Source organism: Stegodyphus dumicola, chromosome 1 (assembly GCF_044657685.1).
Source record: "Stegodyphus dumicola isolate Sdum_Otavi_A_Nest chromosome 1, ASM4465768v1".
Classification (NCBI taxonomy): domain Eukaryota; kingdom Metazoa; phylum Arthropoda; class Arachnida; order Araneae; family Eresidae; genus Stegodyphus; species Stegodyphus dumicola.
The window spans coordinates 188,171,758-188,192,569 of NC_140768.1; the positions used below are offsets into that span (position 1 = coordinate 188,171,758).

Below are 20,812 nucleotides of genomic sequence, written 5' to 3' on the forward strand. Positions count from 1 at the left end.
TTGATATTCAATTTCAGTAATATTTTAATCTAATTAAAAGTTGGCACAATGTTTTTATAGTGATGTTTTTATTCTCTTCTTTGCTATATGAAAGTAATAATAACTTAACTTTAGTATTTTATACTCATAGTAAATGTATTTATTTACACTTGCCTGCCATCTTAAAAAACGACATTTTCAACAAAAAATTAATCCATTATTTTTAACGATATTTTTTTTTTTTTTTCCCCAAGTTTCGAATACTTTACTATGTGTAAAAACAGCGTTTTTCAAGATGGCTGACGATTGTAAAAATTGCGCCAGCGTAAATCGCCAAAAATCCATGCAACCGTCTACCATAGTAGTACCAAATTAATTTTTGCTTCATAAAATTTCTCACTTAAAAGCTGATTAAAAACTAATAATGCATAATATGATCATTAAAGCTTTAAACTGAATAAAGTTAAAAATATTTAAGACTTAAGGGGGGGAATCTTTACATAAATTGTACTATAATAATACCATACTAATCTGATGAATATAACTTAAAATTATAAAGCATTTAATGCTCTTAATTAATGCCATTTTCAATCTTGCCACATATTTCAAAAGTAAGACTGGAAAAAATATGGTAGAAATATGTTTCATTAAATAATTAAAAAAGTATATTATTGTTTCATATTACTGCTATGAAAATAAATATTATATTATTCACTAAGAAATAATATTAAATACAAGTTTTTTCACAGGCCAAATAAAAGTATGCTGATCACAAATTTGCACATTTTGATGCAAAAATCATTACAATACAGTAAGTTGCTTTCATATTGAGCTAGGAATATTGTCGCTAACAGTTGTCAAATTAAACCATACACCCTTAAATGAAATGTATACCCTAAAATGGCCCACAGTTTACATAGTATTTAAACATTCAAAAATGAAACATTAGTACTCGATAATATGTTTTAAATGCATTTATCTTTTATAAATAATGCAGAAAGTGCATTCTGAATTTTCTCACCTGAAAGACAATACAGTAACAGCTTGTTGTCCTGGTATTGTTCTGTATAGAGCTTCAAGACCTAATACTAAGTCTTCAGCAACTCTTGTAAATTTTGGAGAGTTTTGTCGACTTAATTCCGGATCATGCGGAAGATTTGTAATAGTGAAAGTGATCCTGAAGTAGACTAAAAAGGAAAAAAAGAAAAACCGAATTATGCATATGATCAGAGAATATGTAATTACATTCGAGTATTGTATGGAAATTTATATTTCCATCTACGGTTTGAGAAAAGTTATAACTAGTTAGTATTCAATATAAAAATTCTAAAAAAGACCCTTTCGATCAGCTGATATTTCGGGAAATCCGAAAGTGCCGCGAAACTTGGAAAATGAGACGCAACGTTGCCAGTCAGGAAATTACAAAGACATATCGAATTATTAAAACGGAAGTACAAGATAAAAATTTAAACAATTTTTTTTTTTTTTTTTCCATCTGAAAGGTATCAGATTTTAAATTACGTCCAAAGGGGCGCCGCCTTTTTAACGTTTTGTGTGTTACCTTTATTTATTAAATATCATGTTCTTTGCACTTACACAGAACACAGAAAATATATAAATCAAATATATTTAAAACAGTTCGTTCAATTGCGGGCCTGCCTCTACCCGAGGCTGGGTGCATTATGAATAAAGACAAAAAATTCTTAATAAGTCATTCTTTATTTCCATCAAAACAGTATCACTCTTCCGAGATCAGCTTTCGTTTGTCTACAAGCAAAACATTCGAAACTCTCAGCACGCAGGCTGACATCACAAACAGCAGCGCCTCGCACCGGTTATTACTTCAGTTCATTTCACAACATCCTCCACCCATTGAGACTCAGGTTGAGTCTCAAACTCATAACAAACATTATTTAAAAGATCAAGTCTTTTTGGAGCTTTTACAAGTCGTCCAGAGGAGGAATATTGTTGCATCACCATTTTATCAGGTGCAATTCCCTTTTTTAACGTACACCCAGCACTAGAATTAGATTCTTCTGCACCCAGTTTCTTATCAGGAATTATGTTTCTATCATTGGACTGTATGTCCAGAGGAAAGATGCGTTGTATTGGTCGTATAACTATTCCATGCCGGGTCTTAAGTTTAACCGTACGAATCTTTCCATCACGTCCAGAGATCAATTCTGTAATTCGGGCTAAAGGCCAAAATAAACGTTTTCTGTTATCATTCCCCATCAGTACTATTTCTCCTACTACAGGTTCCCGAGATCGTTTTTCATTATGCTTTTGAACCAGTTGACTAAGGTATTCTTTTCTAAATCGTTGTCTCAGATCATTTAACAATTTAGTTCTATACTTTAATCTCTTATTAAGACTTGACGAATTTAATTCATCAAGATCTTCAACATTGGAATTTCTGTTCTCGATAAGAAACATGGCGGGTGTCAGAGGTACTAATTCTTGCGGATCTTCAGAAACATAAGTTAAGGGTCTAGAATTAATTATAGTTTCACAATCACAAATAATAGTATAAAGTTCTTCATATGATAACACTGATTTACCTAAAGTACGTTTCAGCAATTCTTTTACTGTACGAACCAACCTCTCCCACCAGCCACCCCACCAAGCTGCAGTAGGTGGAATAAATTTCCAGATTATCCTTTCAGTTTCTGTTTCCTTTAATACTTTAGCCCAATTTAGTTTTGATAAATCATTAGATGCACCCCGAAAATTTGTCCCGTTATCACTATAGATTATTCTAGGGCGTCCGCGCCTAGCAACAAATCGTCGAAGCGCCAGGAGAAACGCATCAGTAGAAAGAGAATTTACGAGTTCAAGGTAAATGGCAGGGTACACAGCGCAGGTGAACAGCGCGATCCACACCTTTCCTCCATTTTTTAAAAACAGCGGTCCGGCCAAATCAATCCCTATGATTTCAAATGGCGCACAATCCGTAACTCGGTCTGGCGGCAGAGGTGTCGGTTCGCTTGACATAGCCTTAGTTTTAAATCTTTTACAAACGATACAGTTAAAGAGGACATTTTAAATGGCCTTTCTAGCTCTGACTATCCAAAATCTTTCTCGTAATATGCATTGCATCATCTGAAGACCAGCATGACAGTTCTTATTATGCACATTTCTGACTTAGTGAAATCACATTTTTCTGGTAACAGTATTGGATACAGAAAAGATTCATAGTCATCTCTATTTAGTATTCTCGTTTTAACTCTTAGAATACCATCATCATCAATGAGCGTTTCAATAAAATTATAATATTTCTTATCAGTCAGATAATAATTTTGAACCAAACGAATTAAATTTTTCTCAGAATTTTCAATTTCATACTGTGAAAGTTCAATGTTTCTATTCTTTTCAGAACCACCTTTACAATTATTTACAAATCTAAATATCCATGCAAATATTCTAATCATTTTGTCATAATTGGATACATCGATTCGATGCCAAGGGGGTGCGTCTTTTGATAGATCAATATTCACTATTTTTATCTTTTTCCTCTCCAATTCTATTTATTCATGCAAACAAATAATCTCATCAGTGGGCCAGTTTTCAGGGCCTTCTCGCAACCACAAGGGGCCTTCCCACCATCTAGACCGAAGCATTTGCTTCGCAAAACATCCGCGCGATAACAAGTCGGCAATATTTAGTTTCCCTGGGACATGTCTCCATGAATGACCTCGCGTCAACTCTCGAATCTCTTTAACCCTATTTTCGACGAAAACGGACCAATTTCCTTGCTCTGTTATCCACCAAAGGGCAGTGGTTGAATCAGACCAGACGGTAACTTTTAAATCGGGCAAACTGAGAGCCTTGATAATAGAATTTGCAAGTCTAGAACCTATACAACAGGCCATTAATTCTAAGCGAGGAATACTTAAAGATTTCAAAGGCGATACTCTAGACTTCGCCCGTACGATATTTATTTTTACTTCAGAATTAAATATTGATCGAACAAAGACGCACGCTGCATACGCCCCCTTGCAAGCATCCACAAATACATGTAGTTCAGACGTGTCATTGATAAACAAGTATCGAGGCAAAGTAACATCTTTCAAAACATTAAGTTCTTTAAACCAGTTAAAAAATATATTTACATCATTCGGAGACAATTCATCATTCCATGCAATTTTCACTTTCCAGAATTTTTGCAACAACAGTTTTGGAAGCAATGTAGTTGGCGTTAATAAACCAATAGGATCAAAAATTGTCTGCACAATTGCCAAAATTGTCCTCTTTGTGATTTTCGTATTACAGGTCAATGTATCTGTATCTGTGCAGCACCTCAGTGTATCATTATCCAAATTCCAAATTACCCCCAAAACGGAAGTATCCCCTGAATGTTTGTCAACATTTGTACCAGCCACATTGCTTTCAAAACCGCGCAAGTTAAAACATCCATTTGACATGATTAATTTGGAATGTTCAATAAAAGTAAACTGTTCATCAATACTACAAACACTAGATAAACAATTATCCACATAAAATGACGATTTTAATTTTTGAGCAACTTCACTATATTGACGTGGACAGTTTTCTAATAGATGCATTATAGATGCGTTCAACAAGTAGGGGCTGGAAGAAACTCCAAACACAACTCTGCAATGCCTATAAATTAATTGCCCTTCATTGCATGGGAAAAAAAATCTGAGAAAATCTCTATCTTTAGATGCGACGGATAACATTAAAAAAGCCTTTTCAATATCGGCACTAATACCAATCTGATACATTCTAAAACGATCTAGAATATCAGGCATTAATTCAATAAGATTTATTCCTTTACACAAACATTCGTTCAAAGAGAGTTTCCCTTTCTCAGATGCAGAAGCGTCAAAAACAGGACGAATTTTCGTGGTTTCACTTCCTAATTTGATTACAGGCCTAAGCGGCAAATAATGACATTCATTATTCAGTTCGGTTTCTGGTACGCGTTCAATAATATTCAACCTTTCCCATTCCTTGAACACATTTTGATAATCATCGAAAAATTTACTATATCTGAATTTATAGATCATCTTTTGATACCTTTTTCCAGGATAATTCTTTATTATCGGTTAAATGTGTCGTATCACATTTCCACGGAAGTTCTACTTCATATCTTCCATCTGGAAGAATTTTCATTTTGTTCTCAAATTCAGATAAATTAAAACTTTCATTCATTTTAACAGTTTCGTTTGGAGCGCATATTCCTATTTTTTCAAGTTCCCATAACTCATTCAGAGGAATTCTCCTGACATGCATTGAAAATGTTTTCAAAATATTATCCTTTTCACCCGAATTTCGTTTTCCAAATACCGTCCACCCAAGTTTCGTTTCGACAGCCGTTACCCCGGACTGTAATTCAATAGAATTTCCCGTCAATAATTTTCCTATAACATCTGCTCCGATTAAAAGGTTAATTTCAATTTCCTTTTGCAATGGATCAGAAAATTCGATTTCTTTTTCTTTTAATTCATTCAAAATCTCTTTATCTTTAACCTTAGGAATAAAACCGCAAATCATTTTTTCCGATAATGCCTCAACACTACACGCGAATGTTCCTTTTAAATTGCTGACCTCGACCGAAAACACTTCACGTTGTTTAGGTTTCGTTTCGTCCCCCCCCCAAACAGTGCATGTATAACTGTCTCCTCCCGAAGTGGAGATGCTTTAAGCTGACTCATCATATTTTCACTAACGTAGCTACTTTGGCTTCCGCTATCAATTATGCAGCGAATAATTTTCTCGCAACCTTGACACCGAATTCGAACGCAAAGCGTTTGCAAAAATACAGCTTCGCTTCTGCCACAGTTAGAAAGAGAACTCTCTTTTGAAACATTTATCTGATCATTATTTTTTAGCTTTTGATTACACATTACATCAAAATGGTTACAACTTTTGCAAATAGAACAACTTAACTTACCTTTGAAAGGACAAAATTTACTAACGTGATTCGCTCTTTTCAGACAAGAGAAACAAGCACCTTTTTTCAACAACAATTGTTGTTTTCAGCTAAAGTCATTTTTTTTGCAGAGTAACATTTTTCACTAAAATGTTTCTTTTCACAAAAATTACAGTTCGGAACACTCTTACCTGAATTCTCAAGACTTACTAGAGCTGATGCTGTTACGGGATCATTTTGCTTTACCAGTTCATGGTTAAAATCTTTCTTCCGATGGTTCTGTTGGGAAGCGAAACCAGTTCTTGCGAAAAGAACCATCTCTTCCCTCTTAACTTCCTGTTTTAAGAAATTCATTAAATATTTCAAAGATCGATTCCCTTTAGTTTCAATGGAGTCGTGATTTCTGCTTCTTTCCCATGCCATCAATACTTCTTCTGGTAAGCAACTTTCCACTAAGGGGGTCAAAAAATCTCCATATTTTTCTTGAGTTCTCCCCAAACTTTCCAACGCTCGCAATTTTTCTTCTAGTTCATCATGCAGGGAGGGTAGATCCGTTTTTGCTCTTCCGGTTACAGCGTTCTTCATCACTAGGCTTAACAAGTCTCTCACATAGATTTGCACAAGTAAATTTTCGCGTCCAAAGCGCTCTCTTAGTTGTTCGATGGCTTTAGGATAATTAGCTGCCATTGCCGGGAAGCTAAGGACTAGGCGTTCTGCTTTCGATTTGGGTTCCATGGCCTGCAATAGATACTGCATTTTATCTTCATCGGCGATACTTTTGTCATCGTGGATTTTCTGGAACTGACTCCAAAAAGTCAGGTAATCTTTAGCTTCACCACTGAATTTTTTAAGCTCAATTTTAGGCAATTTAAATTTCCTAGATTCGGAATTATTTGAAAGAGAGGAGGCTTTTCCGCATCTATTTGAGCACACTGTTCTAGAAACTTATCTCGATAATTCTCCGCTTCTTGAAAATCATCACTAAATAATTTTTCTCCATCTTCAGTCTGCAAAATCTGCTGCGATATAGCACTCTGGCATACGTCAAGTCTCTGGAATTTATCACAAAGTTGACACTTCAAAATCGAAAGTATTTTTAAATCTCTTACTTCTTTAGTTAATTCACTTTCGGTTTTCCTTGAGGTTTGCGAAAACGCAATTCTAAGTCCTTTTCTTTGAGTCTTTAAAGCGATCAAATCCATCTTCAAAGTATATTCAAAATCGAAATTCAATATCAAACGTTCAATAGGAAAATTCTAATTCATAGCACCCGGTCCCGCCGAGGGTACCACTATGTTACGAAGAACACAGAAAATATATAAATCAAATATATTTAAAACAGTTCGTTCAGCTGCGGGCCTGCCTCTACCCGAGGCTGGGTGCATTATGAACAAAGACAAAAAATTCTTAATAAGTCATTCTTTATTTCCATCAAAACAGTATCACTCTTCCGAGATCAGCTTTCGTTCGTCTACAAGCAAAACATTCGAAACACTCAGCACGCAGGCTAACGTCACAAACAGCAGTGCCTCGCGCCGGTTATTACTTCAGTTCATTTCACAACATACACCATAAAATTCAGTTCAATAGCAATGCCGCAAAATAATTTTAAAATGAGCATATCTTTAGAATTTCCAATACACAGTTCCGCGCGCTGCAGATCAAAAGTTCCCCCCCCCCTGTAGAGTATTGCCATTGCTCGCTTTTAAATTGTTGAGTTTGTTACTCAAAAATTCGTTAAAGTTGTACAAAATATGAAATCGATAATAAAACAAATTCCAAATTTAGGCTTCCACATGCCCATATTCGTAAGAGGATTACGTCATTCAAAATTAGATGGCTCTAAGTATCGTTGTTTTACCATAATGCAAGAAATATACATACATTTATGCAGACTTTTCATTATCTAATTTCTTCAAATATAATGCAGGACTCTAACATTTGGTGGCAACAGTTTGAAAAGTGAAACGAATATTTATAGTGACTCAACGCAAAATCGCAAAAATCATTTATGAATTTTAACCACATTAACAGTAATTCAAGAACTCACCTCACTGCCCCCAGCAGTTTAAACCTCGCATTTTTTAACGCCAACGGTATTCGCCACAAGAACGTTGAAGTTCCAAACTTCCTTAATCACCATAATATTGATATGTTTCTAGTGAATGAAACTTGGCTCAGACCTAATGATAAGTTCAAGATCAATGGTTACAACGCATTCAGGACGGACAGAGACCATAACAGGGGCGGCGGTACTATGATATTAATTAAAAGGCATCTGCACGCCAACGAGTTTAATATTCCCAATAGCAGCAGCATTGAAACCACTGCGATCGTTGTACATTCGCGCACAAATGAGCCGATTGTCATCATCTCGGCTTGTAATCCCCCCAGAAACATTCTCACCAACAATGACTTGCAAATTTTTAACAATATCACTCACCCTGTTATTATAGCAGGGGACCTGAATTCTAAACATCATAGCTGGAATTCTCAAAGAAATAACACAAATGGCAACAAACTTTATAGCTATGCTCTTACGAATGACCTTAGAATTTTTGGACCAACGGAACCTACCAGGTATCATCATACAGGCAGCTCGGATGTTCTCGACATTGTTATTACAATAAATATCCAGCAAATCCCTTTCCTACAGGTGATTAATCAATTAACCTCTGACCATCTCCCTGTTAAATTTACTTACCATGGCTTTGAGAAGACCTTGCCTTTAAAGAAAATTATAAACTGGCAGAAATTCAATAATTCTCTGGAACAATTATCTGCCCACCCGGCTCTTGCCGATATTGTAGACATTGAGTACAATATCTCTAAGATCAATAGTAAAATTAAGAAAGCCCTTGATGATTCCACCAAATTCAAAGATTATAAGAAAGACAAGCTCCCCGACCACATCATTGAGAAAATAAAAGACAAAAACCGCACAGCAAAAATCTGGCGAAGAACAGGTGATCCCACTGTTAAAGGAAATCTGAACAGAAAAATTAGGAACATGAAGACCCTCCTCCTAAAGTACAGATCAAATTGTTGGGACGATTTCTTAGACTCTATGGATTTCTCTCCAAATACAGTCTGGCGTATTGGAAATTCCTTAAGGAATACTAATAACAGAAATATTGGTCCTCTCCACACCAGTAGTGGAATTGCTTATTCTGAACATGACATGGCTGAAGCCCTTGCGCAGCATCTAGAAAAGACTTTCACCAATCATGCCTCTAATAATGATGAGACAGATCAAGAAGTCGATAATTTCATTAACCACCTAGCTGACAGAAATTGTAATAATCATTTCAACCCAACTTCTTCAACAGAAATAAGTAATATAATTAGCAACTTAAAGTCCAGGAAAGCTCTCGGCTACGATAGAATCACCAATACGGTTCTCAAAGCTCTCCCAAGAACCTACATAGTCCTCATTACAAACATAGTCAATGCTTGTATGAGGCTCAATTACTTTCCGCAACAGTGGAAGCACGCGCAGATAATTACGTTTGTCAAGCCGGGGGAAAACCCAAAGGACTTAAACTCCTACCGTCCGATCAGCCTTCTCCCCAGTTTGGGAAAGTGTAACAGCTTTAAATAATATTAAAATCTTGTAGTTTAAATAATTTAAATACATGAACATTAAGGTATTTGTGAATGGCAATATTTGAAACCAGACTCGAGTGCCACGTGCGACTCTCGCACGAAGAATGTAAATTATTTTTAAATGATAGAATATGTTTTCTCTTCTTGTTTGTATGTCGCCTTTTTTTTTTTTTTTTTTTTTTTTTTTTTTTTTTTTTTTTGAGTGTTAAATAAAAGTTTTTGCTGTGTTCCATCATTGGAGTTGCTTCATATTGCCAAAGAAGTATCACAGTCATAATTATTTTGGAGGCACCGACCGAGATCGTATAATCGTGCGTATTTTTATTTCATTAGTTCATCACTGAACATAATATTAGTGATACCAGGTTATTACTTCCTGTTGATATTGAATTGCCTTATTTTAAGTTCATCACTGAACGTAATATTAGTTATATCAGGTTATTACTTCCTGTTATCACTGAACCGCCTTATTTTATTAGTTTATCACTTGAACGTAAACTTAGTGATACCATTTTAATGCCATTTCTACTAGAGCTCAAAGGAAAAGAAAAATAGCTGAAGAGCAGATCTTGGAACCGATGAAGGAAGAAAATAAAGCATCCAGAGATGTATTTGAAGAAGTTAAAATACCAGAATTAAACGTGGAAGATGCTCACGAAAATTTGAAAAACGATAAGAAATTAATATTGGGAATCATTTTGCAATGCAACGTTATCATCATCTTTCGGCTTTCGATTTAATATCAAAGCCGCTAGTAATATACGAAGAAAACAATTGTCGAAAACAAAAGAAAATTGAATATTATCCGAAAGGCACAAATGAACTGAGGAAAGGCTTTGTTGTGAATTATATATATATATATATATATATATATATATATAAAGGAAGACTAATTTGAACACTGTCCATTTTCTTCCTATTTAAATGTGGTGTAAAAATATTTGTTTAAAACTTAAAAATTTTGACCTGAAGTTTGGAAATTTATCAGAGAAGTTACCTTTTCTCTTTAAGGAAATGAGCAAGCCGAGCTTATTAAACTATCGAATTTTACAGAACTTTTGCCTTCGGAAAAAGTCTCTCCGTTGGGGGAGAGGTTGTAACAGCTTTAAATAATATTAAAATCTTGTAGTTTAAATAATTTAAATACATGAACATTAAGGTATTTGTGAATGGCAATATTTGAAACCAGACTCGAGTGCCACGTGCGACTCTCGCACGAAGAATGTAAATTATTTCTAAATGTTAGAATATGTTTTCTCTTCTTGTTTGTATGTCGCCATTTTGAGTGCTAAATAAAGTTTTGTCTGTGTTCCATCATTGGAGTTGCTTCATATTGCCAAAGAAGTATCACAAAAGGTATTTGAGCGTGTGCTCCAAAAGAGATTAACTCAACATCTAGAGGATAAGAAAATTATATGTAAAGAGCAGTTTGGTTTTAGAGCCGGTCATAGTACCGTGCACCAACTACTGAACGTTACAGAATTTATTGCAGACTCCTTCGCAAAAAAGAACACAATCGCTAGCTGCTTTCTATATCTAGAAAAAGCATTTGACAAGGTGTGGCATAAGGGTCTCCTCTACAAGCTGCACCTTGTTCATCTGCCCATCAGTTTTATTAAGCTCATGAAAAGCTATCTTAAAAACAGGACCTTTCAGGTAAAAATTAATGACTCTCTCTCTCTCTTCAAGAAAAAGAATTAAAAGCGGAGTGGCTCAAGAAAGCGTTCTGGGACCCCTTCTGTTTAATATCTACACGAACGATATGCCGGTTCCTTTGAATGCAAAAGTAGTGAAATATGCCGACGACATAGCAATTTTAACCAAGTCGCTAAAACCTCAGCTCGCTGTAGATAAACTTGAAAGCGCAGTAAATATCATAGCACACTATTATGATTCATGAAAATTTAAAGTAAATCCGTCAAAGAGCCAAATTCTCCTTTTCAGACGTCATCGGAAGTTCACTCCTGTGAATGTAAATATAAAAATTAATGATCAAGCCCTAGCAATTGTTTCAAGTACCAAGTATCTAGGAGTGGTCTTCGACTCATAGCTGTTATTCAAAGAACACACGGAGTATGCCTTGCGCAAAGCCACCGCTGCTAAAATGTCTCTTTACCCTTTAATAAGAAGAAATGCTAAATTAAATATCAGTCTCAAGAAGAAGATCTATACCAGCTTAATAAGACCCACCCTACTTTATGCAGTGCCTATCTGGGCCACTGTGTACAAGACTTATAGACACAAACTACAGGTCTTTCAGAACAAAATATTCAGACAAATTGTTGACTCCCCATGGTTCGTACGTAACCTGCAGATACATAAAGAACTAAAAATAAGACCCATAGCTGATCAAATTCTCACCACGAGCCACAATTTCTATGCTAAAATAGAACTTTCTCAATATGAACATATCAGTAACCTGATAAATTATGATCCTACTATAGAAATTGCAGCAAAGCGCCCAAGAGGCATCTTCCATAACAGCAAATGGTGAAATGTGTATATATTGTACATAGTACTATTATCTTTATCTTCATTGTGTCATTTTACCAGTGTCTTTGAAACTTTATAGACTTATGGACATGATCCGTGTACCTGGATCTTCAAAGCACTGATCTTATATTTGTCATTTTCGTAATCTTCTTATTGTTGTATCAGAGACTTTGTAATCTTGTGGACTTATGGACATGATCCGTGTACCTGGATCTTCAAAGCTCTGATTATTAATTGCTAGTGTAAAATGTTTTTCACCATTTGCTACTTCGCTCAAATACCGCCGTCCCTATATGTACATAGTGTATAGTTTCAGTAACTCATGTGCCTCAGTGTTGTACAAGAACTTTAGTGTTTAATTTCTCAGACCAAGACTTCACTGAATTGTGACATCTACTATTTCAAGATGCATTGGCTGTGGACAGTTCACGGGAGGGTGACCCCCACCTGACTACCACTGTCCAATCTGTGTTTTACAGCAAGGATGAATTTGAATATTTTGTTTAGCTAATCTGTTGCACTTAGTTGTGCCATTTGTCTTCATTTAGATCGCGATATTAGTTTAATTATTCCAATCTGGATAACCTGTTTCAAAACTTGATAATTATTAATATATCCAATATTTCTCATTGCACGCGTAAGCTGCTTTGCTCGGAGTGTCAAAATTTCACAAAATTTGACAAGTTTCGCCTAGTTGGCGCGGCGTAAATCGCCTTAATAAAAACTTAAGTACCAACGCCTTAGGGCAATTTACCAACAGAGACGATTAAAGTAGCGGTTGGCTACTAATTGCCGCCTAGCCATTGACTCGATTTCGATTTCGAAATCGCAAAACGAAAATAGTCCTTTAGGGACAGAGCCCCTTTGGACTAATAGTGGTTTTTTTTTTGGCACTTAATAATAAAAGTAAAGGTTAATCAAGAGGAAAATATAAATGCATGTGAACAAATCACTATCTATTATATTGACCAGAAGAACAAAGATTAACTGGAACCTAAAGCTGCACTGTCAGACTAAAAAGTTCATGAAATAGAAAGTGTGCAGTAAACCCCCACCACATTATTCTACACATTAAAGACTTGTGAGTTCATACATCGGTTGGCGCGATCTCCAAGCCGTTCCATCGCATCGTAACGTTTTGTTAGATTGGCTTGATACCATCGAATCGATGGCCTTTTAAGCTTTGATTTCTGGTTTGGAAATAAGTTATCTGGTGGTGATAAGTCCGGTGGATGGGGAAGGGCGTGTAGAACAGTATTTTTTATCCCAAAGGAGCGTTAGCTCAAAAAGGCTATTAGTCTCGAAACGGAGTTTTGCGTTGAATCACTACAAAACGCTGAATCACTTTTCAAATTATTGCCCTCAAATATTCTCGGCCTTTATTATTTTAAAAGAAATTAAATAAAGAAGAATGAGCATGAATGTTATTATGTTTCTCGCATTGTGAAAAAATGCGGTACCTAGAGCCATCAGATTTTGAATAACGTAATCCTCCACTCCAACATGGGCACCCGGAAGCCCGAATTTTGAATATCGAATTTGTTTTATTATCTATTTCCTATTATGTAAAATTTTAACGAATTTTTTTATTTAAAAACTCCAAGATTTCAAAGCGAGTAATGGCAACACTGTACAGAAAAAAATATTTTTATCTCCAGCGCGCGAGACTGTTTATCAGAAATTTTAAAGATATGTTGTTTTTAAATATTTTGTGATATTGCTGTTGAATTGAATTTTATGTGCGAAGAACGCCATATTTAATAAATAAAGGTAACGCACACGTTTCCTGCCAAGTATTTTAAATAAATAAAAAAAATGTGCCAATTTGCGACTTTGGGCCCCTTTGGGCGTTTTTTAATGTAAAATCTGAAGGCGTTTAGATTTTTTTTTTTTTACTTTTATTTTTATTTTATTTTATCAAAAACTGCATTGTGGAACGGTGCGTTATTTTGTAGTGAGAACGAGTTTTTGTTTGCAGAAAGTCCAAATGCATACTTGTGTTGTTTCAATATCCAATCCAATACACCCATGTAATACAACGCAATCACTATTTTTTCTTCAGGAGCAAATTCCTAATGAATCAGTCTTCCGAAGTTAAAAACGACCCACTAATATTGTCTTCATCCTAAAATTTTGAAAACTCACTTTATTTGACTTTGACGAGTTTTAGTCAATCCACTCTGCTCACCGTCTCTTTGTTTCTGGAGTGTAAGCGAAGCACCACGATACATCACCTGTGATATTTTTTTTTTCTCTAAATCTGGATCGCGACTTCGCATGTCAAGAAGATCCTGACAAGCCGCCGGTCGATCATCCTTTTGTCTTGTTCCTAATAAACACGTTATTATTATGCGTTATGTCTTTTTCACGGCAGTGTGCAACTACTAAGAGTTCTAACCTGTTCATTCTGTATTCGCCTGTAAAGGAACAAACACATTAGAGCGAGGAAGACACATTTTACCTTAAGCGCTCTGCCTCATTTAATGTTTCGCAAGCAGTTTTGCCACTTTTAAAAGGAAACTTTATCGCATATCTCTGTTCAAAATACAATTCCATTACAATCATAAATGACATTCAAACGCCAAAGATAATTTTCTCCTTAACCACTTGCGATAAAAAGACGTGCCACGCACGTCGAGATGCTTTTGTTTCAAACCGCGAGCGACGTGAACACCACGTCGATAGGCATTTATCGCAAAAATGAAAATAACGTGGTGAACACGTCGCCTAACAGCGAGATTGTTTATTTCTCGAGTCACAGCTCTGGATTGCACTCGCAGACGCGGAGCGGCGTAAATGAGACACTTTACCGCTTGTTATATTGTAGGGCACGGCACGGCACTGCAACCGTGAAGTTTAGTCGTAGCGCAGGTGGTTAACAACTCAACTTATCGTAATGCGATTACCAGACTACAATCAGAATTTTTTTACTGCATAGTTTCCGCTTGTTAATATACTGTTATACCTTTTTTAAGTCCCTTAATTCGGAGTTATTCTCGCTAATACTCACACACGGAAGCATATTTTCAAACCCTACCCAACTTTTTGAAATTTTGACGACACGGAAAAATCGACTAGTTTCGCCTGTAGAATTCTTGAGCATGCGCTAAGAAAAAGACAAATAAACGTCTTGACTTGTGCATCGTATTCTAGGACTGAGCCATTAAGAAAATCTTTGTAAACAAGAACACAAAATCAACTGTTATATACCCGTAGTCATTCGAAAGCACGCCGTATAGTGTAAGTCGAGTATGTTGATTTCTATTTGTCAGGTGAAAGTAGTCAATATTTCCGTGAAGTCAAAAATTCAAAAACTGGGGTGAGGTTTAGAAATACGGCGCACGGATCCCACACATTAGTTTTTATTAATCACAAGTTTCGAGCCTATAAAGCGAGATTGTTCTCTCTAATTACTCGAAACATCATTTTACATACAGACAACAATTTATTCATTTAAAAAACCATCTTGCGTCCTATATTATGCTTGGGCTGCTTCGACGTATTCATATAGTACCAACTGAGAACAATTACAGACTCCTCTAAATACTTTTTTATGGCAAATCTATAACACAGCTTGTTATCGTGAAATAATAAAATACACGAAGACTGAACGTTGTTTCACTCAGAATCCTAGACCATCGGCCGCCCATGAGCAAATTAAAATTGATCGCCCTCATTTAAAGAAATAGATGTTTAATAATCATTTCGTCGCCCTTAAATTTGGGCGCACACGTGCTGTGTACCATCCTGGCCCCGCTAGGATGGGCCCTGCTCAGAAGTGTCTGTTACATACTGAAAAGTAATTCCTTGAGAAATCCGCATAATTAAGATAACGAATGCATTAATGTGTATGATTATGACATAAATCCCGTAATCAGTGTTAAAAACCCAAGGGAATTCTGAATCTAAATATAATTTAATATGCAGCAATATTAATTCTCTGTTTGCTTTATACTAACATTTACATTGCTCTGAAGATATTTTTGCTATTTAGATATTTGTAACTTGCTTTAGGGATTCTAAAAGTTGCACATTCAAAGCACATTCCTCCGAACTGCTAAAATCCGCAATGAAAATTCTCATTCGATAAGGATAGTATCTCCTGCACAGGTAACCTGGTGTTTGCACTATTTCAGAGACTGTGTAAAATTACGCTATAACAAATTTTAAAAATTCCTTAATTGCTAGCTAACTACGGAAGAAAAATGAAGTTGATAAAGTTCACTCACGCATGGGAAAACACTCTAGATGAAGTACTACATTGAGGATTTTAGGGCGGAAGAGAAAATTCAGGCCGCACATAAAATAATATAGTTAGATATAAGTTGTTATTACAGAATAATTTAATTCTAACGTAAAAATAAACAAGTTTCAAAGAACTAACAATTTCAGGAAATGAATGACGGTACCTAAAATCTTTACTTTCTTGCTTTAAGAAAAGGAGTTAGAATTTCTTGTAAATGTTCATCAATGATCGTAAAATGTTTTTTATTAAGATATGCGGATATAAGATTAATCATAGAAAATGTTTCTTAACAGATATCAGTTCATCCAAAAATAAATACTATGTCTGGAACAAAATTCTTAGGATTTTCGCACTTGTGCGAATTAAACGAGTATTGTAAAATTTTAAGATTTCTTCTCGATTGTGCAGTTTCTTTGAAATGCGTATCTATCATCTCAAGGTTGTATCTCCTCTGCACAATCAATTTCTATTAAAAATAGATCATAAACTATCACCAAAATTATTTAAATTTTTCAAAATTCTCTAAATTTTGCTAATGAAAATTGATCTACAACATTCTATTTCGCTTTGAATAAATCTAATGTTTATAAAACTGTTCACAAGCTAATAAATTCAAAAACTATTAAAGTTGAAATTTATTGTGCTTAAAGAGACATTAAATGCAAAAATGTAAGCTATTGTGAGAAATGTAATATTGTTCGCGGCTCTTTGCTAGGGTTTGTATATTAGACAGACCTAATCCGAAACCAATACTGAAAATAAGATGATTGCTAACTGGTCGAAACTTGCTGAAATAGGGAATGTTTGATGAAAAGGTTTTTATGCATAAAATCAAAATCACAGTGAATCTTACACAAAAACTGCAGTCATAAAAAGCAGAAAATAAATAAGCAAAAATATATGTACACCACACAAAATATAAATAACTGTGTGGTATACATGTTTGCGTAGAAAGCAGTATATCGCACTTCTGCTCCAGTAATCGCATATAGTCACAAACATCTCAGATCTGCATCCTGAAAGTTATTTCTCCCGCCTTCTTAGCATGCCTTCGTGGTGTAGTGGGTCCGTGGTTCGAGTCCCGGCGAGGGCATTGCTCATTTTTCCCATCTCCTGCTTCACAAAAATCCTAATGTCTCTATACAAAGTATTTTCTGCCCATGGTACGTCAGAAATGATAACATTCTCGAGGAGCTGAGTGTTACCCCAGCTACGTGTCGCTATCATTTTAAAGCACATAATTTTTATTTAAGCATAAGGAAAAATAACAATAGCATAATACCAATGTATCACTATAACTATTACTCTGTAGAAAATGTCAAAACATCTACGGCCATTCTTAATAACTTAACGTAGAGGCCATGTCACTTATGTAACTCTTTGACATTTAATTTACCTTTCTATATTAATGTGTTTTCCCATTCCTATTCTGATCCTATTTACTTTTTGCGCTCATTCTTTCTGTGTCATCTTATTCAAATGTTCTCCGTAAAGTGTGTTTTTATAATAAAGGTTTTTATAATAAAGGTCTCTCGAACGAATTTGGACTCTTACCAAAAAACTATTGATTACTGAACTGTACCTCACCAACTCGTTCAGCTTTTTATTTCGTCGTATTCTACAAAGTTTTATAATGCTACTGAGCTCTCATAGTAGTGAATTAATTTTGAATTTAAGGTTTTGTATCTAAATCATTCGGGCCAGTGAATGATTATAAATTTTACAATCAGTTTCAACAGAAGTAAAGCCCGTGCCCGAGTACTATGGTGATTACACCATTCAACTCCTGCGGCAAGAGGGCATCAGAGTTACTTGCACCAGTGTACCAGTACCTGTAAGTACTATAGTAAGCTGCAGTACTAGGGTTAACTGCAATCTAATTTATTTCCAATTAAAGTTTTGAAATTTATTTAATTTACAATATGTTTCCGGCAAGACGTGTGCACAAAGTAAACAGTAAACATTAGATAAAAGTTTCTGCAGTAATTTCTGTAATAGTAAAAATTTGGTATTTCACTGAGCATACCCAACGAAACCGAGGTTCCATTTTCTAGGTGATCAACCAAATTTCAAAAGTTTTGCCAAGAATCGGTACGGGATCACTTGAGAGAACTATAGTCCTCCAGTGGGTTCCTGTCAACTGTGGGGTTCCAGGAAACGAGAAAGCCGACTTCCTGGCAAAAAAAGGTGCTTTAATCATGCAGAATATTTCTTGTCCTTTGCCCCTTTCCATACCGTTAGAAATCTTATTAAAAGATCTTTCAAAGTACGTGCCCAGGAAGATCTCTATCATCGTGTTTCTCATAAGTCTTGGAAGAATGCTATCTCGAATTTGTGCAATGGCCCAAGGCGTAGAGCGGTCGCTGAATTCCGCCTTGCCACCGGACATGACTGTCTACGATATCATCTTCATAGACTCAAAATTGTTCCTTCTCCGATATACAGTCCGTGCAGCTCTGGAGAGGTGATGGATGCCGCACATCTACCCCACTGCCCTGCTTTGCGCAAGACTTCTCTCGCCGAGCGTTACTGGGAGGCAAGAGATATGTTAGATTAATGGACTCTGTTACAGCTTTTTTTTATATTGTGTTGCTGTGTTCTATGTTCTTGTTTTTGCTGTAACTGTTCATAATCTGCCATTGGAAATAAAAAAAAAAAAAAAAAAAAAAAAAAAAAAAGAATCGGTACGGGATTGAAATTTATTTGAGAAACAGCTCGAGATCTGCATTTTCCTAACTTATTAAATACAATGACGGGAATGATTTTGAATGAAATGCATCCTTTTAAGATCTATGGATTAAAAATCTTAATAACTTTCACATTTTTTAAAAAATTATTCGACTGAAAACAAATAGTCCTGATAGAAAGTTTATTTCTCTTAAAAAATGACAACAGATTTCTTCCCAATGGTTCTTGCAACAGTGTTTTTGACTACTGGCAGCAAATCCGAAGGTAGTGGTGGCGAAGCTTTTTGGGGCCGCGTGGCCAAACCCTTTTTTTTTTTTTTTTTTTTTTTTTTTTTTTTTGAGGGGGGCGGCGTGTTCAAAACCTCTGTGATTAAGTCCCTATCGGAGAGCGGTTTACCATGTTTTTCCAGGCACAGTCGAATTTGAAATCTGGCCGTTGTTAGATGGTATCTTTTAGAAAGATGATTGCAAAAACCAATTTTCTGGCAACTATAATTTCTCAATTTTCCTTCAATAACACCTTCCGTTCAGCTTCAAGTTCGGTAACAATCTCGTGGTTGGTGTTAAAGTGGCGTAAGTAAGTAAGTGAAAAGCAAGCCGTAAGTAAAGATAAGTAAGTAAGTGAAACGTTCAAGAACAGACTAAAACACTTATTTAAATTACATAGTATCATTTTATTGTGATTATTGATTAAGGAAGTAATATTTTAGTCGCGTGCCGGCTGATGAGGCTCTGCGTGCCGACTGTGGCACACGTGCCATAGGTTCGCCATCACTGGACTACGATAAGCTATGATACTGATGATTTCAATACATTAAATGCATAACAGCTCCATTATCTTTTCAACTTGATCCTAGATCAAAACGTAACCCTGTTTTAAATATAGGAGGGAGTCGTCTGAATAAGAACTATTGCTTTAAATCACAATATATGTGCAGATAAAATTTAATAATACAAAATATTCTGCCAGAACTACTACAGAGTTCATAAACAGAGGCCAATTCTCAGTCGAAATTTTAAACGCGTTGTCATTATTTTGAAGCACAAGCACTGATAACCTGGCTTTTCAAAAACTTATACTTCCCAGCTTAATCGTTCAAACTGATAATTTTACAATACGCCTACACAGTATGCTTTGTTTTTTCAAATGTAATTAAGGACTAGTATTTCATTAATAATCTTCATTAATAATTAAGGACTATTTCATTAATAATTAATCAATCATTCATTAAATAATCCACAAAGAATAACAACGAAAGTACAGCTAAACGAAGAACTAGAATTATATAAGACTTTTTTAAAGGAAAAGTAAACCAATATGACATCAGCCATCATCTTCACCACTCCTTCCTAAGGCTCATTTATTATCATCATGGTAAATAAATTCAAGAGTACCCATTTCTTTTCGATTGAAGAGTTAGATACATCAAAAATGAGTTATCTTTTCTCCCACTTTTTATTACCAAGCTTCTTGCCTGATAAAATGAGAAAAGGCGATGAGATTGAAGAGGTCAGAGGTACAAAACCTCAATAACCATTCTTATCATGTATTATTTATTTACCACGACAAAATTTCTGCTGCTGTTAGTTCTATTTATTTGATAACGTATCCCGCCCACATCTCGTATCGCCCTCTTCAGATCGCACCATTTCGGGATCTAGGCCTTCTCAAGTAGGTATTTGGGATGTTATCACTTAAAGAGGATTGAGTAAAAAAAGTTCTCATATCGGCCCAGACAAAGCGAACTTTTGTTTTTGTCTCGTCGAAGGTACACGAAAGAAGGCATGAATGGGTGGTGGTTATTCGTCAAGTGGCAATGAGTTTAACAGTTAAACAAAGACCGGCCAATGTTTAAACTTTTGGTCAGTCTTTAAAATAATGGCAATATTTCTACTTAATTTTGG

The 20,812-nt window shown here is 35.4% G+C and overlaps 1 protein-coding gene across 27 annotated transcripts in view; it reads right to left on the reverse strand.

Moving 5' to 3' along the window:
- The window catches only part of trol (terribly reduced optic lobes), a 743,500-nt gene that overhangs the window by 410,867 nt on the left and 311,821 nt on the right, over positions 1–20,812 (reverse strand). For 26 of the 27 annotated variants that reach the window (XM_085823935.1, XM_085823887.1, XM_085823928.1 and 23 more), the window contains one exon: positions 1,001–1,166. In XM_085823935.1, coding sequence (XP_085680061.1) covers positions 1,001–1,166 — 166 coding nt within the window. Of the gene's footprint in view, positions 1–1,000; positions 1,167–1,575; positions 1,676–20,812 lie in introns of those variants that run through there. The other variant, XM_085823959.1, reaches the window with a different exon arrangement.